The 22,275-nt window shown below is 44.3% G+C and overlaps 1 protein-coding gene across 2 annotated transcripts in view; it reads right to left on the minus strand.

The window, feature by feature from the left end:
- The window catches only part of STAC (SH3 and cysteine rich domain), a 196,011-nt gene that overhangs the window by 76,017 nt on the left and 97,719 nt on the right, over nucleotides 1-22,275 (minus strand). For both annotated transcript variants that reach the window (XM_043540672.1, XM_007057225.4), the window contains exon 4: nucleotides 211-487. In XM_043540672.1, coding sequence (XP_043396607.1) covers nucleotides 211-487 — 277 coding nt within the window. The remainder of the gene's footprint in view (nucleotides 1-210; nucleotides 488-22,275) is intronic.

Genomic DNA, 22,275 nt, shown 5'->3' on the forward strand with positions numbered 1-22,275 from the left:
GTTATTTGGGTCAAGCTGCAACCGATGTTAACTACACAGCTTAAAGTGTGAGCTCAAGGAGCCCACGATCATGTCAATGGGCTGGCTGATATGGATCACCAGCCCAAGTTCCTTTGCACTAGTACTGTCAAGAACATCTCTGTGGTCACATATGGTCTGGGAACGCCACTCTGCACATTGTCTCTCACACACAAACAAAATAATTCTTACCAACAATCATGTGGTTGCAGACATCACAGAAAGTGGGTTTTTTGAAGATGTGCTCCTGGAAAACATGAACCTGATTGCTTTCTGCCTGTTGTTGGAGTTTGATAGGTGTGGAGGACTGGCTCTCTGAGCTGGGGAGCTGGCCGGTGCTGGTGCTCACCTCAGGCAGCAAATCAACTTGTAATTTCACGTCACTGTTCGTCCTCTGGAAAAAGTTGTCTGCGCTTTTACTCCGTAAGCTTTTGGTCTTGAAAGAGAGCGATCTTTTCAGTTTCTGGAGCTGCAATGCAACAACAGAAGGGTTGGTCACTTTTTTCTCTTTTTTTAAAAACACACAGCTGGTCAGGGTCATGTTGTGAGGTGTATCGTCAACTTTGTGCGTACATGTAAATTCCCACTGATATTAACAGTATGTTGGGAATGGATTATCCCACTGATGGGACTGCAATGTAATGACTCCACTCCAGTGAGCTACATAATCCACTCCAAAATCCAACTAGCAACTTGAGAGTTAAGAAAAGAGCTTGCAAGGAGAAAACTCATTACTCCTGTAGGCTCTAACAAACAACTCTATTGCTGCCTTCTTAATAGGTACAACAACAAAGTCATTACAGAGTGTTATACACATACATCCTGGGGAGAATATATGCTCCTGTGTGTTCAAGCCTTACAGAAATTAAAGTGCCGTACACCTATGGCATACGGTCCTTGAGTGGCAGGTAAGGCTATTTCAAGAACAGCTGCTAAAGGATGCTGGAAGAGGAATGAATTCAGTGAGGTAGATTATGTATTTTTTTAAATGTCTTCCTTTACAATTCAGTGGAAACAGATACAATATTTACTGGGTTTTGTCCTAGAAATCCTGGTTTTAAAAATAAAAATGAGTGAAGATCAAGAGTTACAGCACTATATGTTTGACCAGAATGTCTGTGTAATTTTCCGGTAATTCAGGTACTGCGTCAGTGCTCCTGCAAAGAATTAGCAGTGCTATGAAGGGCAGTGGGTGAGGTCTGGTACCTATCGTCGTGTGAGTTACAGAAGTTGGCAGATTTGACAGGCTCTGAAGTCTAAAGAGGGCAAACAGTCAGGGGAAAGAAAAGCATTCTGGGAAAACCTAAGATGCATCTCCTTTCATGTTCATTTATCTCTGACATACAGCATGTCCATTTTGCCTATCACACAGTATTATTTCAACTACAGCAATGCTGGGCCTTATTTTCTTTCTTGAAATTTTCCATGCCACATAGAGTCTGTCTGTGCTAACTAAGAGCATTTGTTTAGACTAGAAACTATTTACACTGGAAACAATGGCGATTGGAAGTGATAATTCAAATTAATGGAAGGGAATGAGCTTACATACTTTCCGGAAAGTGCAGGCACAGGTCTGTAATCCTGGCACGAGACCTGATGTAGTGGACTTGGAGCTCTGTTATAACCACTTTCCACCTCTGCTCCTATTTTTTTTTTTAATTATGAAGCCTGTAGCAGATATTAGTGGCCAGAGGCTTCATAAAATGGTGTGTCCCCCTGTTATGAATGGGAGATAGCCTCATCTCCACACCAGGCAGCCATAGGAATGGGCACAAGGGATACTCAGGCTCTTTTCCTATATTTCTCCACAGTCAATTCCATTGGTCCGATGAACATGCAAGGAGGGTCCACTGCCTTAGCTCAGCTCTCCAGGTTAACAACAGTCCAGGTTGCTCTGTTGTAAAATTCTCGGCACTCCTGTTTTACACCCTTCAATGTAATTAACTTTTTCTCACTAGTGACTTCTACTTGGAGGCTTCATGTGTGGCAAGCCCGGGTGTGAACATACAGCACACTAGCCTGCTGTTCACTCTGCAACTGCACACTAAAAGTTCTGGAGGATGCTTTGATGCCAGAGCCTCCATGTAGATAACTCCTTCCTGGGAGAGATCGTGACAACCCCTAAAGTGAGTTGTCAGACACATTTTCTTTCTTGGCATGCACAAAGAGCCCAGAGGAGCTGTTCAAAGCAAATGCTAAAGTGTTTGCTAAAGACTCACTTACTTCCATTACTCTCCAGGAGAATCATTACCAAACAGAGATGAAATGGTTAACTACCAAGCACAAGGACAAAGTAGCTGCCGATTTCCACAGCTACATCCACTGAAGTTTAATACTGGGAATTTCTCAGCCTGAGAAACACTGTACAATAGCACCAGCAAAATGGCTTATATACCCCCTCTTGTGTCTTAAGCCATTGGCCCCCACTAACAGAGTCTCAACTGAGGTTACTTCATATCCCCAGTGACAGACATGAGATCAGCAATTAAAAAAATAAATCTCCTGCTTGCTATTGACCTCAAAGAAACAAAACCTCATTAGTGCAACCAAACACAGAGAATTATAGCAGCATAAGGTGACTGTAATGGCATTCATTATTGATTTGCTACCCATTTCTGCAGTGCCACATGAAGTTAATTAAATCTCAAACATTACTATGCTTCCGCCCTGGGCAGAAGACTAAGCTGTACTATAAAGTGTTTTAGCACAAAAAACAAAACAAAACAACCTCCTCACAAAAAACCCCGCCTAGTTCGACAGATTAAGATTTGTTGAATATTATTTGCTCAGTCTCAGATACAGTGTCGTTTGCCAGAGAAGACCTCCGCTGAAAACTAGACAGAGAGGCCCAAAGTTTTCAAAAAAGCCACAACCTGAGTGCCACTTGTGTGTGCAAATTTATGCATGCAAATTCTTTTGTGCCCACTGTTACCAAAATGATAGAATTTGCACAGTCAGATCCCATTTGAAATTGCACTTGATGAAACAGACGAGTTGTACTCATATAAATCCGGTCACTTTATATGCAAGTAAAAGTGCAAAAATTGTAGCCTGAGTGGTTATATATGATACTAATGAACACATTTGGAAGCCCTAGACCTGATTCTCTATGGTTTTGCACCTAGTGTAGTTAATTACACACACGTGCAATTTAAATGCAAATCCTGGTACGGCAGTGTTTTTTTTTATCCACTATGCACAGATATAAATGACAGGACAAGGTGCATATGTGACACTGACAGACCCCAGTCATTGGCAAGCTCTTAGCTAAGGCTGTAGACAAGACTCATTAATCTTTCTCTAAGTGGTCTTGGTGCCACTACATGGAACAGAGCACCGCACCCAGGAGATGTGTGGGTTACATAGGCAATGGAGAATCAGGCCCCATGTTTTGAAAGTTTGACTGAAACTAGTTATCTGTAACTACATTGTGAGGAGAAATTGGCCCATTAGAGAACCCTAAGTATGCTATTGGATGTGAATGCATATCTTTGCTTCTGATTTATCCTAATCTACTAGAGGGAGGATGATGCAAGCGACCAGCTAATTGGGGAGAGTTGAAGACTTTTGTGAAAATGTAAATGGCAAAAGATGTAAAATATAGTATTAGTCACATACATGATTACACTGCAGTCAAGCCAACACTGATTCTTTAAACAAAGATTTCTGTTTAAGCTAATTCATTTTGTTGAACACTGAAAGAGATCTTAAAAGACATGTCATGAAACAGTCACATACACGGTTTGCCTGATTTTCATCTCTTTCAGACAAATTTAATGCTACTGTGAGGCTACTGACTTACTGGAGCTAATATGATGTTTCGCTGGTGTAAGTGAGATCAGAATCAGACTGAACATTTTAGCTCATCAGAGCAAAAATGTACACAGTTTCAAGATTTTTAATCTCTCTCTAGAGACAAGGCCACAACAAAACCCCAGATCTGAACTCCGGAGAAATTTGAGCTACAAAGTTTACACCTAGATCTTGATCCTAGCTGCTGAAGACAGCAGCAACCCAAACTTCTAGGATTACCAATCCCCACAATTTGAAAATAATGAGTCAAGGCCTGAAACCCCTCACTCCCCATTAGATTACTTAAAGACATCTCACGATTTTTGAGCCAATACATGTGGGATACTTTTCTGTTTTTAGGCTTTAGGGTTACTTTTTTTCCTGCAAGCATAAGAGCTAGAAACTTTCACTTATAAATAAAATAAAAGTAAGCTGAGCTACTCATGAGTTCAGAAACTGGGGGTTTAAGACTCCCTCCCACCCCCCCCAACGAAATAGTGCAAGACTTACAATAAAATCACACAGATGAACCCTAGAAGGCTTGAGTTCACTCTCTGATTTGAAACCCAGCATGTTTCTGTGCCTTTGAAATTAGGCACAAAAGTTTGCCAGTCCCTAGTTAAAAGCATTATATCATCCAAGCAAATGCTGACAGCACGCACTGTACCCGGAAGGCAGGACACAGATAACTGCAATAGCAACTTCTAAGAGCGGATTAACCTTTTCCTGGGTATTTTATACCACAATCTCTTCCTCCCCTACTGTCTCACTGAGTATTCCCGCCCCAAAGATTTTCATAGCTCCACAGAAATAATAGTCTCACATTGTTTCCTCTGTTCCTTATTTCCTATGGCTTTACTGTGTGTGTCCTGATGCCTCCCAAGGTCTGGGAGAGTGAGGGATCGTTTTCCAGGATAGGTTGTAGACCGTTGATAATGTGCTCACTCTCACGGACCTTGGAAGGCAGGCCAGTCCTCGTTTACAGACAGCCCTACAACCTGAAGCGAATACTTACCAGCAACTACACACCACACCACAGAAACACTAACCCAGGAACTAATCCCTGTAGCAAACCTCATTGCCTACTCTCTCCCCATATCTACTCTAGTGACACCATCAGAGGACCCAACCACATCAGTCACACCATCAGGGGCTCATTCACCTGCACATCTACTAATGTGATATATGCCATCATGTGCCAGCAATGCCCCTCTGCCATGTACATTGGCCAAACCAGACAGTCCCTACATAAAAGAATAAATGGACACAAATCGGACATCAGGAATGGTAACATACAAAAGCCAGTGGGAGAACACTTCAATCTTCCTGGACATTCTGTAACAGATTTGAAAGTAGCTATACTTGAACAAAACAGACTTCAAAGAGAAACAGAAGAACTAAAATTCATTTGCAAATTTAACACCATTAATTTGGGCTTGAATAAGGACTGGGAGTGGCTGGCTCACTACAAAAGCAGCTTTGCCTCTCCTGGAATTGACACCTCCTCATCAATTATTGGGAGTGGACCACATCCACCCTGATCGAATTGGTCCTATCAACACTGGTTCTCCACTTGTGAGGTAATTCCCTTCTCTTCATGTGTCAATATATAATGCCTGCATCTGTACTTTTCACTCCATGCATCTGAAGAAGTGGTTTTTTACCCAGGAAAGCTTATGCCCAAATAAATCTGTTAGTCTTTAAGATGCCACCAGACTCCTTGTTTTTATTAGAATTAGTGGCATCATTGTAAGCATGTGGTTCCGCTTGGACATGCATGCTCTGCTCTAACTCTGGGGCCCTAAAGGTGGCTCCTCTCAAACAGTAGAGAAATAAGTGGTAGCAAAACCCCCTTGGGTGAAATTGTGCCCTGGTAGGTATAGGAGCAATTCCCACTGGTTTCAATGTGAGTTGTGTCCAGCTGTACCAGGGATGAATTTTGTTTTAGAAACGCAAACGGCCAACTGTTCGTTACTTCTCTGGTTTAAGATACGCATGGAAAGTGGGAGGAGCCAAGAGATTTCGGTTCCTTTTTAATTCTGGTTTCATGCAACTAAAACAATTTTGTCCATCAAGGTTTTTATCTTGCTTGTTGTAACCACCACCTCCTCCTTCACCTCTCTAGCACCACCCACATCACCCTGTTCTGTCCACTTCAAAATGTATCCCATGCTCACTGAACTGATCATGTAACCTGACTCTAAATCCCTTGGGTGGCTTCTCTGCCTCCACCACATCAGTTTTAAGCTTCTTGGGCTCACTGTCAAGGTCCTGCTTTACATTTCATTCACCCTCCCCACCCCATGGAGTCTACTTTATTCCCCAGTCAGATTGCCCCTTGTCTTCTGCTCTCCACCAGCAATGGCAGCAGATTGCATTCCTCTCTCTGGGGCCAGAGGGAGGGTTCTCCCTGGGGGAAGACTGTAATGCTTCCCGGGATTGTGAGGCACATGGCTACCACCTACCCTTAATGTGAGGAACCCTTGTCTGTGTCTGCTCCGGGTCTGTTACTAGCCACAAACCTCTGGCAACACAAGCCCTGCCTTGCAGGCCCCGCTCTTTCTTTTAATGATAGACACACGCCAACCTCTGAATCCTACAAGTGTCACCTTGGAATGCCCAGCTCCTGTTCCACCTGCCACTCACAGAATTCCCAGATATTGCATTCCCAAAAGAACCGTTCAATGCAGCTTATCGGTTACACCATAGAACACAGCTCTGCTTAACACACAGCACTTAGATTTGTTTATAGGGAAACCAACTATACATTTATTTAACAAAGAACAGAGATTCACATGATAGCAAACAGAAGTACTGGAAACAACAGGTTACATTCAAAAAAACCATAACAGATATACTGAAGCCTAAACTTAATGAATAAGACACTGTCATGTCATAAGAACAAAAAGCTCACCCAAAATCTTGCCAGCATATTACAGCCAGGCTTGGCTGGGCTCTTCTGTTCATGAAACAAGCACGCTGTCTTGCCTCCTCAGTGGAAAGACCCAGAGTTTTCCTCTGTCCCTACAGGTATATTCCAAAAATCCTTGGCCTGCACTTGTAAACAGGCTAACCCCTGCTGCTTGTGCTTTCCTGTCTAGTGTCCTCCCTGGAGACTTTGCAATCACTCCACTAGCATTTTGCTCAGACTGTAACTGGACGCCCATTGCGAACCAAACAGAGTGCTGAACTGACGTGTAAACAGGTAGATCAAGATCTCTTGCCTGAGCCTAACCTGTTTTTCACCTTTTCTTGTGACCAGCCCTAAGACGCACCCCTTAAGTACATACAACTTCTTACATATTATCTGTACATACATTTCACAATGCATATGATGACCTGTGTGACACAGGCTTTCAACAGAGACCTTACATGACACCCTTTGGTGAACTAGTATGTAGATGCCAGACCTTGGGGGATCCCTGTAACCCTTATGAAACCCTTATGTACCCCTGTGCCCTCTGCCAGTTGTCACCAAGAGGTCCCTGGGTCACAAGGACTGGCAGGGGTACCAACGCTGTTCTCTCCTGGAAGTTCTGCTTTGCAATCTGGAGCAGCATTTGTGGAGGTTGCCCAAGAGACAGGGCAGCCCAGTACATTTCCCAGCCTGCCTAGCTCCATCCTCTATCCAACCACCCCCACTGTCAGTTCTGGAGGCTGGCTCTGCACCTCCCTGTGCAGGGAGGCCAGTAAAGGGCTTGTGCCACTGCAAGAGGGCGGTGCGTGAATTCACAGCATGACTCTCCAAGGCCAAATAGTTTAGCCCTTAGCTCTAGTCACCTCCTCTCCCACTACACTGCCAAAAATAAACCAACAAGAAAAAGAAAGCATGCTCCCTTTCCCTTGTCAGGTGCTATGATAGCATGGTGGGAATTACAAATAATGAGGGATATTGAGGAAATTGGACTGAATCACCCACACATTTCTTCAGCTGCAAATTTTACAAAAATGCACTAGTTTTGCTTAACTCTGTTCACTGGCAACACAGAGAATAAAATGCGGCACTGACAGACCACCAACTGCTGCCAGGTAAACACCCACCCTGCCCTTCCTGACAGAACCATTTTTTCCCTCCAGCTTTTCAGAGTCAGATTCAAAAGCATTAGACTCTTGCATTGCGGCAAGGGGAGGACTTCAGTGCATGAGGTTCAGGGAGCATTCTCCAGACTCACCAAACAACACATCAGGTGCATTATCTGTTACCATGAGGACTACGGCCAAAAGCATGTCAAATAAAGGGAAGAACAAATGTTTGACAAACAGAATCTTCTACCGAGTACACTTTGTGTTCTGGGCGAAGAAGCATTCAATTCCCATCATCATCTTCTGGGATGTATTTTAACCTACATTAGTGTATGTTGATGTTAACAAGATTGGTTGAAGAACTGCATGTTATATATAGGGCCAGATTCCCAGCTGGTACTGATTAGCGTAGGTGACTTTGTTTCAACAGAGATATGCTGATCTACAGCAGGTGAGGCTCTGGTCCACAATGTCAGTGAAGTGCTTATGGGACATAAGCAACAAACATGTTTATCTTGTTCAAATTGAAAAAAAAAATACAAAGACAACTGATTTCTTAAGCCTGGATACATTATTTTTCTGGCTTTGATTTAAAAAGGCATTGCATCAAGATTTTAATAGGCAAATTCATGATTAAAACTATCTCAAAACCTACATCTCCTTTCAGTAATATTACAGCTTTCTGACAGTTTCATGGGACACAATCTAGACCACTGGCCAGATAAAAAGATATTTTAAAAATTCAAGTTAGTTATTTTTGTGTGTGCAAAAACTCCAGGTTAAACCTGTGAGCAAAACAGATTTATTTTCAACATGTACACACCATAGATAATAAACAGGCCAGATCCTCGACTGATGTAAAGTGCTGTAGCTCAACTGGCTTCAACTGATGCCAATTTACAGCAGCTGAGATATGGCCCAATGCATTTGTTCAAGGGTTGAATATCCAGCCTTCTTGGAAAAAACACATCCTTATCCTCCATCACAGTCAAAGGGAGTGACCATCCCTATAGAATCCGTTATGGATTATATTTCTATGGTTTCCCAGCAGATCAGATAGACAACATTATAACTAATACATTTATTTTTGTTTAAGAAAGTCATCAAACTGCCTGCCTGGATACTGTATTGAACTAGCCAAAGGCGAAACCTTATACACCATGTCTAATGATAATGGCCAGGCAAGGTGGCCTGTTAGCGATTCATTTACATCTCTTGTTCAGTTATCTGATTTAACAAAGAACAGATGACTACAAAGCCTCCAGATTGTACCCTTTGCTATTACATGAAGCTCTGTGTTCATGTTACTGTCACTGTTAGCCTCCGCTCTCTCCTGACTTTGTGTTTGACGTGGCTTTTGAATTGTGTAAACTCTTTGGGGCAGGGCTTATCCTTTATTTTGTCTTTGCCCAGTGCCCAACACAATGGAGGCCTGGTCTGGATATTACTGTAATACAAATAGCCATAGTGGAAAAGCCTAAGGAACTCAGAGGGCTGTGTAACGGGTCCCTGCAGAGCCCTCCTGGCTCCTGCCCTGCTGGGCTGAAAAAGTCACACAAACACCTTTTGGTGCAGTGCTCACCTGGTACTTTTATTTACAGGCTGTGCTCCGTCCCACCACCTTTCCACCATACCCATAGTCCCCTTCTTACAGTCCACCGGCAGGCAAGAGTGGGCAAGCTATCTCTCTCTGCTTCCCTCTGCCTTTCCTCTCATGCAGCTTCCCTCTTTCCAGCTCCTCCTCTGGCTTCCTTCCCCGGGGCTCTTATCCAGCCCCAGCCTGATGAGGCAGCAGCTGTTCCAGCTTCCCCAATCAGGGCCAGGTGATCTACCCAGCTCCAATTCACCTCCCTTAATTGGAGCTGGAGTGACAGAGGGTTGGCTAGCAGTTTTCTGTCACACGCGGAATCCTAATAGACGTTGAACACTCATCACTCCCACTCAAGTCAATGTGAGCTACAATGCTTAGCCCCATTCCAGGTTTGATCAAGAGATGTGCATATCTGATCAAAATATCCAAACCAAAGTATCCAAACCAAATCTCTTGATAGGTATCCAAACCTTGACTACCACATGAACCTCTTGATAGCTCAGCATAACTAGGCTGGAAATCTCATGTTCCTTAGTATTTTCTGCCCCATTTGGACTGGAAGCGTTGGGGCACTGCAGTTTCTGATCTTAAAAAGAACAAAGACGTGCCGATGTATGTGAAAATACAAAGAGGGGGTTTGTGCATGAGAATTTAGTGCCAGTGAAAGATGTCAGCTTGACAGTCCTGGGGAATTAAATATTTTGTCTATTCTGGGAACAAATTCATCACAGAAATTGACAGCACAAGCATTTCCCGCACTCCTGTACCAGTGTGCCTCAAATCTTGTCTTTAGGGTAAAAGGGTAGTTCATTCTTCATGCCCATTCAATCCTTGGCCTTTGCTGCGGTTGAGAACAAGGGTGCTAATAATTGTGGTGGTGGTTATGGTGATGTGGACATGTACCCAATGAGAGCTTGTAAGAAAAAAATCAGCATGTACTTAGGCAACTGAACAGCCTTGTGATTAGAGCTAGTCAGAAAAACAGGACTTTTTTTCCGATGGAAAATTTCAAATTTTCAGTGAAAAATCGAAAAACCGCATTTTAAATATTTTGAAATGCCACTAAAGTGGCCCATGGAAGCTGTAGCTTAGGAGCCTCCTGTTCTCATTCTCTCATATGGGCTGAACACCCTGGTTGGACATGTCCCATGATGCGCTACATGATCTCCCATCTTGGCGAGAGGAGGCAATGCATCATAACAGTCACAGGGCCATGGCGCATCACAGGAGATGAAACCTAGCTGGAGAGACCATCCCATAGTAGAAGGGACGCATGATATACCCAAACTACAACTACATTGATACAAACTGGCCATCAACACGTTTAGGTTTGAAATTAGATGAATGACAGTTTCTGACCATCCGAGGAACTGCCCTCCAAGAGGAGCAGTGGGGTCAAAAAACCTAACTGGTTTCAAGACTGAGCTTGATACGGAGGGAATGGTATGATGAGACTGCCTACAGTGGTACGTAGCTGATCTGCGGCTGCTAGCAACAAACATCTCCAATGGCTGGAGTCTTCGCTAAGTGCCGCAGTGGAGCAGCTGCACCCGTGCAGCTCTGTAAGCGTAAACCAGCCCTTCTTTCAATAGTCCTTCTAAAGCCCTGGCGTGCAACATTTCAACATAGTCGCTCATCAGATCGTCTGTCAGAAAAGAATTAATCTGTTTTATTCGATAGCTTGCCATCCAAATCATGAAAATTACATTAAAAGTCTGAAAGTAAATAACAACATCTGCTGAGCTCATAGCACTCTGCCCAGTGACTGTCAGTTCTTCTTCCTTTGTAAACACGTGTAGAAGTCACAACACAACACAGAACCTCCATGACAAAGGCATGTTGTTTGTTTTACAGCAGGGCTCATGAATGCATCCCCCTCTTCTGCCACTTTTCATGCATCACCTAATGAAAAGAGCCGCTGGCCTCAAGAACAGGGAAGGAGACTGTAAATCTTGTAGGCTGTTGAATGTCTTGTTTAACACACGTGGCAACAGTTGCAGCACATCTTCTGCAATTTAGCTTGTAAAAGATGCTCTATACTGGAACAAACTAAAAAAAAACCTTTATGACTCATTTTGTTGTCACTGTGGGTCAGCTGACTCTTCTTTTTGCCCAGAAATCTAATATGAAAGCTGACACCTTAAGTAACAGAAGGTTGATAGTAACTTTCTCATTTTTTCCAAACATTCCTGCAACTTTGTTTAAAATATATATATATATTTGTTTACACCTTCTGGTTTGGTACTTTGGGTTTTACCTCAGTCATCTGGTTGCTAAGCAGCCAGTCTTTGCCATTGTTTGTCCTCATTAGGACGATGCACATGATTAGCATGTCTTTTGCTTCTCAATATGCCCTGAAGTTGAACTGTTATCTTTAAGGTCTCGTCTGGGAATTCATTATTTCACTGCCCCACTTGGATTTCTCTTTACTATATGGTACAGTGATTTCCCAATAGTAGAAACCTTGACAGTTATTTAACAATTAATAATTATTACGGTATAGGTACTGGTACAAGGTGGGTTTTTTCTTTTCTTTTTGAGAAGAAAGGGCCAGATTCCAGGCTGGTGTAAATCCATACAGATCTACTGAAGTCAACAGCACTATGTTGATTTTCACTAGCTGAGGGTCTGGCCATTGAGAATGTTATAAAAAAAACAAAAAATAGGCATGACATTTTGCTCACCGTACTCTTCTGAGTAATCCTACTGGAGTCAAGGTTCTAAGGTGCCAAGCCTTTGACCCTACATAATATCTGTATACGGATGATTTGTGTGACATTAATTTCCACCTCAGGTGTACTTTGCTCATTGTAACTTCAAAATAAGTAATTAAACAGAAGCCCCATATATACCTGTGCTTCATGACAGCCATCAGCTAAAGAGCTCTGGCCCAGCTACATCTGAAAAGGTCCAGTGGATTTTGTTTTGCTCATGAGGTTTTTTTTTTAATCTTAGCCATTTTATAATATTCAAAGTCAGCCTGTTGAATCAAGTATGAAAACTTATTTGGCATAGAGGCTGATACACATAACATCAGCACCAGATCCCACATATTATCTCATTTGTACTGTCTTAGAACAAAAAAAGGAAGGTCCAGAAATCCCTGGGAGTTGTTACAGTTAATATGCTAACAGTGTTTCCACTCTTTAAGGGGTTAAGAACTTGCCTGTTAAAATTGCTTCAAATAAAAACATAACTGCTCAGTTCTGCAACAACATTGTCACTAGGCCAAATCCTGAGACCTTTGCTCACGGCTTACTCCCACTAACGTCAGTGGGAATTATGCCTGAGTAAGGACTTTGAGAAAAATATACATCCTAGAGTGGAAAAAAAATCATTTTAGTATCTTGCATTGTTCATAAAAATAAGATTTTTGCACCAGGAAAAGGCCAGCTGGCTCACTGTACTTGCCCTTATCTGGATAATCTTAATTCCAGCTTCTTGATTTTTCACCATCTCTGTAAATCCTCTGCTTCTTCAGCACCAAATACAGGTTTATCTTGCATTTGTCTGTACTTCCTACTTCTTTTGCCTCTCACAGTCACTTGTTTTTATGTGTATTAGTTCTATCTAGGTTTCCTATTTACTTGCAGTGCGTTAAAACTTCGCTAGAGATGGACCTGAACCAAAATCTTGGAAACCCCATGCTATGCAGAAGCTTGGAAACTGAGCCTGGATCTGAATTTTATGGCTGAATTATCCACCAGACCTCAGTACACTCCTCTATATTCCTCAGCCTACAACTAACTATTCTTTCCCATAAAACTGAAATCGCACATCCAAGTACTGCAGCTTGTCTCCATCACTTTGTTTTAAGCTCTTATCAATGTGAAAGATCTTATCAATATCTCTCTCAATTTTTTTTATCCTTTTCATAATTTTAAGAAATGTCTTTTAGGTGATCTCCAAATCTCAGCTTTTTTTGCTCCTTTATCCTTCCTTCACAACTAAAATTCTTCCAACTTGATGTCATATTTGCTGCGTATGCCCTACCCTCTTGAGAGTAATATCTTTCTGACGTACAGTGGCCAATACTGGGAAAGAGTTTTGGGGTGGGGTGGGGAGGGGAGAGGAGGAAGTCTAGTGCTTCTTTATATAGCAAATGTGTCACCTTCTTAGTTTTATATCTACTGCATGGCTAATACAACCCTGCATCTGGTTTGCCTCTTTACTGCTGTTGAACCTTATGCTGATGGTTTGAATGATTTTTCCACAAAAGCTCCTATATCTGGTTCAGTGAACTAGATGATTGTTCTATTGAACACATGTTCTCTAGCAGGTGCGTCGACACTACGAAATTAGGTCGATTTTATAGAAGTCGATTTTTAGAATTCAATTTCATACAGTCGATTGCGTATGTCCATACTAAGTGCATTAAGTCAGCGGAGTGTGTCCTCACTACCATGGCTAGCATCAAATTATGGAGCAGTGCACTGTGGGTAGCTATCCCACAGTTCCCGCAGTCTCCGCCGCCGCCCCTTAGAATTCTGGGTAAAGCTCCCAATGCCTGATGGGGCAAAAACATTGTTGCAGGTGTCGTCAGTCACCCCTCCGCCCGTGAAAGCAATGGCAGACAATCGTTTTGGGCCTTTTTAGCATGCATGGAGCCCGCTCAGCTCACCGTCACCGCTGCTGTTGTGGGCAAGTCTACTGTGCAGGCTGCTGTGATCCAAGTAGCCAATGCAATCATTGACGTTCTGTTATCAAGGGTAGTGACTCTGGAAAATGTGCGGGCCGTTTTAGATTTTAGGTGCATCATATTCCTGTCCTTTGTCACTGGTGAAGACATTCCAGTCTGGTCGGTGCTGTAACACCCCATAGCACTTCTGTGGGTGACACATGTAACAGCTCCAGGGCTCTTGCTCTTTTGCCTTGGCCGAGGTACCCTGCCCTACCAGGACCTCCAAGCATTCGACACAGAAGCACCTGCAGCACCTGGCATTGCTACACAGCAGCAGCTCCTGGGTGCCTTCGCAACATACGGTGCAGTAGGACTGCTAGCTGTCCTCGTCCATGGCGTAACGGCTCCACCACTTCCACTTCAACTCTGCTCTCCTGCGAGCTGGAGGCTTCTGCCTCAGGCTGCTCTCCCATCTGGCAGCACCGCGCGGTCGCGCCTACCCTTTGCTCCCATGCCTCATGAAGCCTGGACAGTAGTAAGGAGCAGTTCAACTACAGGCTGAGCAAGTGCAGAATGGTGGTAGAATGTGCCTTTGGATGTTTAAAAGCTCACTGGCGCAGTTGGTCAGACCTCAGCACAACCAACATTCTCATTGATATTGCTGCTTGCTGTGTGCTCCATAATATCTGTGAGAGTAAGGGGGAGATGTTTATGGCAGGGTGGGAGGTTGAGGCAAATCGCCTGGCGTCCGATTTTGAGCAGCCAGACACCAGGGCGATTAGAAGAGCACAGCAAGGCGCGCTGCGCATCAGAGAGGCTTTGAAAACCAGTTTCATGATGGCCAGGCTTCGGTGTGACAGTTGTGTGTTTTTCTCCTTGATGCAAACCCGCCCCCTTTGTTGATTTTAATTCCCTGTAAGCCAACCACCCTCCCCCCTTCGAAATAAAGTAACTATTGTTTTGAAACCATGCACTCTTTCTTTATTAATTTTTTAAAAATGAGATAACGGACAAGGTAGCCCAGGTGGGGTGGGGGAGGAGGGAAGGACAAGGCCACATTGCTTATTGCAGCCACACTAAAAATCAAACTGTTTGAATGACAGCCTTCTGTTGCTTGGGCCATCCTCTGGAGTGGACTGGCTGGGTGCCCAGAGCCTCCCCCTCTGTGTTCTTGGGCGTCTGGGTGAGAAGGCTATGGGACATGGGACGGAGGGTAGGCAGTTATACAGTGGATGCAGCTGGGGTCTGTGCTATTGTTGGCTTTCCTGCAGCTCCAACAGGTGCTTCATCATGTCCGTTTGCTCCCCCAACAGATGCTTCATCGTGTCTGTTTGCTCCCCCATCGCGTCCTGCCTCCGCTCTTCACGCTCACTTAATTCTTTCCTGGCCTCTGCACTGAATGCCTCCATGTATTAAGCTGTGCCCTATCAGTGCAGGAGGACTGCATGAGCTCGGCAAACATGTCATCGCGAGTGCGGTTTTTTTTGCCTTCTAATCTGCAATAACCTCAGGGTTGGGGGATGATAGGGGGAGCGTAGAAACATTCTACGGTCTACTATTCTGGGGGACTGCATGGCCACCTGTGCTGCTGAGTTCGCCATGCTGACCAAACAGGAAAGGAAATTCAAAAGTTCCCAGGGCTTTTTCTGTGTACCTGGCTAGTGCATCGGAGTTCTAAGTGCTGTCCAGAGCGGTCACAATGGAGCACTCTGGGATAGCTCCCGGAGGCCAATACCATCGATTTTTGTCTGGACCACCCCAAATTCGACTAAGCATGGTCGATTTTAGCGCTACTCCAAATTCGACTCAGCAAGGTCGATTTTAGCTGTGGGGAGGAGAACAGAACTTGATTTTAAGAGCCCTTTAGGTCGACGGAACGGGGTTGGTTGTGTGGACGCAGTCATTTTTAAATCGACCTAACATGGCTAAATTCGACCTAACCCCGTAGTGTAGACCAGGCCTTAGTTTCTTGTTCCTAGACCAGTTAGCAAATAATTGACAAATGCAGGGTCACCTAAACAATTCAAAACCTTTCCGATCTGATTGCATATTCCCCACTATCTGTCTGGCCTCCGATTTTAGTATTGTCTGCCACTTGGAGATATATATTTTTTACTTCCTGCTTCAAAATGGTTCAGAAGCTTGAAGTAGAAGTGCTGAAATCAAATCTTTGGGCTCCCCACATCAACCTATTTCCACTGCAGAAAATTTCCATCTAAATCTGTATTTTGGCTCATATGTGTTGGGCCATCAGTAAGCTCAGTGCTCTATAAACATAGCCAATGTTCCACCCACAGGGGCTTTCAGTCTAACTTGGCAGAGAATTATTATAATAAAATAAATCCTGACACTTTATAGATATGTAAGAAGGCACAGTCACTGTGCGAAGGAGCTTACAGTGTAAATATATACAGAAATATCTGATAAATTCACTTATCCCCTGACTGCACTTTATCATACACCTTTGACTGCCTCCCTTGCCCTCTGGCCACTAATCCATCTCTTTGGTGTTTATTCTAAGTAGAGCTGTCCAAAACTGGTTAATGGGAAATTGTGATATTTCAAAAATTTGTTTTCATTCTGATTTGGAACAAAAGCATTTTTTAGAAAACTTCCTTTAAACTGAAAGGTCTGTACATTTTTCGTTTGGGAAATTCTGATATTTCTGAGAGAAAATCTGCTCTCTGGACCCAGTAGCTGCTGACTGAAATTAACAGGATTGTCAGTTTTGCTGCCTACCACTGAATAGCAGGTGTGAAACTGACAAAATTCATGTCAATTTCAGTCAGCAGGTGCCAGGGCTTCCCAGGTTTGATGGTCTGGGAGGGTCCTACCACACAGACGGCCCTGGGGCCAAGGACCCCAAAGCTTCCAGACTGCTGGACCTACTGCCTCTCCAGGCTCTGTGGAGCTTGGGGCAGCTAACTCACCATTTGGTGTCAGACAACCTTGGGAGTCAGCTGGCCTGGGAGTCTAGAAGCACTGGGATCCCCAGCCTCTGGGAGGGCTGCCGTCTCTCAGAAAACACATGCTTTTCTCCAATGAAGGCATAGTCCAAGTGTTAGACTAGTAACAGCTTTTCTGTAAACATTTCACAGCTTCCATGTCCATCATCATGCAGCTCTGCAGGGTTAAAAATGTGGAGTTTTACTTCACAGAGAGGGGAGATTCTGAGTTTCTTAGTGAGTTACACGTAAGGATAGAATAGGATGCTCAACCAGTGCACCAGAGTCCTGACCCAGCAAAGCCGTTAAGGACATGCATGACTTCAAGCATGTGAGTAATCCCACAGTCAATGGGGTAAGTCAAATCCTTAAAGTTACACACAAGCTTGAGCACTTCACTGGGCCCAAAGACAAGGAGGGAGTACCAAGCACTCAGACTGTCATGGTCAGAGGTGCATAAATGAGTGAGAAATTAATCAATAGCAAAACCCCCGTTGACTTCAATACGGAGAGGATCTTACCCAGGATATTCTAGAGCAGGAGTGGGCAAACTTTTTGGCCTGAGGGCCACATCGGGGTATGGAAATTGTATGGCGGCCCATGAATGCTCATGAAATTGGAGGTGGGGGTGCAGGAGGGGGTGAGGGCTCAGTTCTGGCTGGGGGTACAGAAATGGTGGTCAGGGTGCAGGAAAGGGCTCTGGGTTGGGTTGCAGGGGTGGGGTGGGGCTGAGGATGAGGGGTTTGGGGTGAAGGAGGGGGCTCCAGGCTGGGACTAATGGGTTAAGAGGGCAGGAGGGGGATCACGGATGTGGCAGGCTGTTGGGGCATAGGGGAGGTGAGGGCTCTGGGGTGGAGCTGGAGATAAGGGGCTTGGGGTACAAGAGGGGGCTCTGGGCTGGGATTGAGGGGTTCGTAGGGCTGGGGGGGGATCAGGGCTGTGACAGGGGATTGGGGTGTGGAGGGATCAGAGGTGCAGGGCAGTGCTTACTCTGGGCAGTGCTTACCTGCGGGGGTGCCTGCAGATGGGGCAGCATGCAGAGCTGCCTGGCCATGCCTCCACATACTACATAGGAGCCGGAAGAGGGTCATGCTTGAGCTCATGCCGGCTGCTTCCTGGGAGCCATGCAGAGCGGGGCAAGCCTACTACCCTGCTCCCCGGCTGGAGCGCCGGAGAAGGGCAAACCCCCACCCCCACTCCCTGGCAGGAGCTGAGGACCAAATTAAATGGTCTAATGGGCTGGATGTGGCCTGCGGGCTATAGTTTGCCCTCCCCTCCTCTAGAGGGTTGCATAGAAGGAACCTAGGCAGCCATAGGAAGAAATGAGAGAGAGACATGGTCAGGGCAGAGCTATGTCCTGACCCTCAAGGCGCTGAAAGGGTATGAACTTGATGTGAGTGAGGATTCTGTTCTTCTTCCTGTTTGCTATGAAGGAGCTTACTCTCCCCTCCTCCTATTCCATGACCCTTTCCCCTTAACCATTAATCGCCATCTCTGCTGAAATCTTTATGGAATATTTAAATGAACAACAGCTCTTAAATTTCATTTATCTGTCATGGCAGAAATAGCTTCAAAAGTCTGGTTCCTGCATTCGCAACTAGGCACTGTAATACGTGGCTTGATCTCCAAGAGTGCTTGGCCCCCAGTAGCTCCCAATGACTTCAGCACAGGCATTGACAGTAAATGCTGTGTGCTCAGTACTTGAAAAATCAGGCTGATCACGTAGACCAGGAAGGAGCACGGTCCTGCTGTCCTCTGACGAGATTGGAGGGGAGGATAAAAGGCAACCAGCACTTCCACCCCAAAGGCAACAGAAAGATGGGAGGAGGAGAGGAAATGAAAGGTTGATTTGGAATGAAGTCCCAATTCTCCTAGACTGAATCCAGGTTTGTAGCAGGGCTTGTGCCAGAGTCTCAGGTTGGATATGAACCTGAGATGGCACTTTTCTGAGCTTAACACAATATGGTCATAGAGCCAAATTCTCTGCTGGCATAAAGTGGCATAGATCCATAAAAAGATCTGTGCCAACTGCTCTTGGGAGTCAAATGAAGGCTATTATACTGGTCAACAAGTGCAATGTTTATTACTTTGTGTTGGGTCAATTATTTCCTAACTGTAGTCTTGCTTTTCATATACTGGGGAGGCTACCAGTTTTATTGACTACGAAGTATGATACCTTGGGGGAAGGGGATCTTTTCAGGGGCTCAGCAATTGTTGGTGGAGAATAAACTGTGTGCCCCCATGGTTATTGCTTTTGGTGGACTATATTTGTTATAAATTGCTTACATTCCCAGAAAGAATTGGCTTAATTTTATTACCTTCTTTTTTCAAGAGGTCTGAATTTCTACAGTCTTGTATGGATTGTTGGACTAGCTAACTCCTGTGGACTGAGTCTCCATAACTGCATTCTCAGTGTAGTGCAGCTCTGAGAAGGACAGGACTGTTCCATTTTTAAAATCTTGCCATTGGTTCCTGATGTGGAAAGGCCTTCATTTATCTATATTAGACCAGTTCTGGTGGAGCTATTGCCATCAATTCCCCCTTTCCTGATCTCTAAATAATAATTTGTCAGAGGTCTGTGCCATGTGTCACTTAGACCAGGTGGGAATCACTGCAAAAGTAATAATTATAGTCTACATGCTAGTGGATTTGCTGACACAATAAAACTGAAAGAAAATCCCACCCAGCAACTACACTAGCCAGCTCCGCACCACATGGGGTCCCTCCTGGCCAGCTTGGGGGCACATCAGAAAGTTTGTATTGCCACTGCCCATACTATACCTATCAAGCATTCTTACAACTGCAATACCCACCTGCGGAAGTGAAGAAACAGATTGACAGAGCCAGAAGAGTACCCAGAAGTCACCTACTACAGGACAGGCCCAACAAAGAAAATAACAGAATGCCACTAGCCATCACCTTCAGCCCCCAACTAAAACCTCTCCAACGCATCATCAAGGATCTACAACCTATCCTGAAGGACGACCCATCACTCTCACAGATCTTGGGAGACAGGCCAGTCCTTGCTTACAGACAGCCCCCCAACCTGAAGCAAATACTCACCAGCAACCACACACCACACAACAAAACCACTAACCCAAGAACTTATCCTTGCAACAAAGCCCGTTGCCAACTGTGTCCACATATCTATTCAGGGGACACCATCATAGGGCCTAATCACATCAGCCACACTATCAGAGGCTCGTTCACCTGCACATTTACCAATGTGATATATGCCATCATGTGCCAGCAATGCCCCTCTGCCATGTACATTGGTCAAAACTGGACAGTCTCTACGTAAAAGAATAAATGGACACAAATCAGATGTCAAGAATCATAACATTCACAAACCAGTTGGAGAACAAGTCAATCTCTTTGGTCACTCGATTACAGACCTAAAAGTGGCAATTCTTCAACAAAAAGACTTCAAAAACAGACTCCAACGAGAGACTGCTGAATTGGAATTAATTTGCAAACTGGATACAATTAACTTAGGCTTGAATAGAGACTGGGAGTTGATGGGTCATTACACAAAGTAAAACCGTTTCCCCATGTTTATTCCCCCGCCAACCCCCCACTGTTCCTCAGACATTCTTGTCAACTGCTGGAAATGGTCCACCTTGATTATCACTACAAAAAGCCCCCCCACCCCGCTCTCTTGCTGGTAATAGCTCACCTTAAGTGATCACTCTCATTACAGTGTGTATGGTAACATCCATTGTTTCATGTTCTCTGTGTATATAAATCTCCCCACTGTACCTTCCACTGCATGCATCCGATGAAGTGAGCTGTAGCTCACAAAAGCTTATGCTCAAATAAATTTGTTAGTCTCTAAGGTGCCACAAGTACTCCTTTTCTTTGTACCTATTCTGTTAACATTCAAATAACGTTGGTCATGAGGGTTGCGAATTTGGAAAGTCACTTAAATAAATAAATTCCACGTAATGTGCAGGGATTCCTGGCCTGTAGTTGTAACACTCTGCACTATCTTGGGGGGACTTGGGTTTGATTTCTGTTTCTTTGATTCCTGTGCTTGAACCGGCAGGGGCAATGAATGCCTGGGTGTGCAGTGCATTTCAACTCAAATGGAGGAAACATCCCCTTCACTCCCATTACTTACTGCCTACCAAGGCCCAAATGCTCAGAAGACAACCTAAATGAGGAGGAAAGAGATCCATTTTGTTAACATACCTAACATTTTCCATGACCAGATTGCCAAAGTTCCATTTTTCTGGTGACGATAAGGTATAATACAAAAAAGAAAACAACATGAAGTTATACCAAGAGAAAAATAAATTTACATTCAAACACAGTAGACACTTTGTGATGCTTAACATTTTGGGGCAAATAAAAGGGAGCACACAGCAGGCCATAGAGGAGCAGCAGCAATGCCTTTCTTGTTAAAAAAAAATAGTCATCATGACTGATTTATAGAGGAAATGGAGGGTCAAGCCTCTGGAGTTTGCTTTACTTCAGCAATACTTATGACTTGAGCTGCACAGTTCCAGCAGCACTTATAAACCAGCTTCCTCCCACGCTAAAGGATTATCATCCATTTTCATTATAGGCAACTTTTAACTTGACTAGGCTTGACCCTGGACATTTTGTATGTACAGAAAATCTGAGGTCTGGCTCTGGCTTCTGTGATGAAAGCACTTGGGTGAGCTGAGGAACAGAGAGGAGAGAGAAGATGGCTGGAAGGCAGAGATTAAGTGAATGACTGTTCATCTAGACCCATGCAACGCCTACGAGAAATAAATACATTTGTCATTAGGACTAACTACTGAAGATAGACTTAACTGCTGTGTACCTGCCAAAGCGTTGTCTATGCCCATATTTCATGAAACTGTTCTAGGATTTATCGAGCACCTTGGATAAGTTTATATTTCTTTCTGGTTTTGTCATCAATGCAGAACTTTCCACTAGGGCTGGCCAAAAAACAACAGTTCTGTTTTGTGAAAAATTCTGGGGTTTCAAACTTTGTTTTCATTGTGATGTGAAAGGAAGCCACGCCTTTCACAAAAATACCCAAGCGCAAGGGACTGACTTTATAGCTTGCTGGTTAAGGCATTCAGTTAGGGATGTTAGAATCACAGAATCATAGAACTGGAAGGGACCTTGAGGTCATCTAATCCAGTCCCCTGCACTCAAGGTTCAAGTCCCTGCTCTGAATCAGGCAGAGTCAGGACTTCAATCTTGATCTCCCACCTCCCAGGTGAGTGCTTAAAAGACCAGAGAGACCAGAATTGCATGCAGTGTTCCAGATGAGATCTCACCAGCACCTT

Source organism: Chelonia mydas, chromosome 2, assembly GCF_015237465.2.
Source record: "Chelonia mydas isolate rCheMyd1 chromosome 2, rCheMyd1.pri.v2, whole genome shotgun sequence".
Taxonomy (NCBI): Eukaryota; Metazoa; Chordata; order Testudines; family Cheloniidae; genus Chelonia; species Chelonia mydas.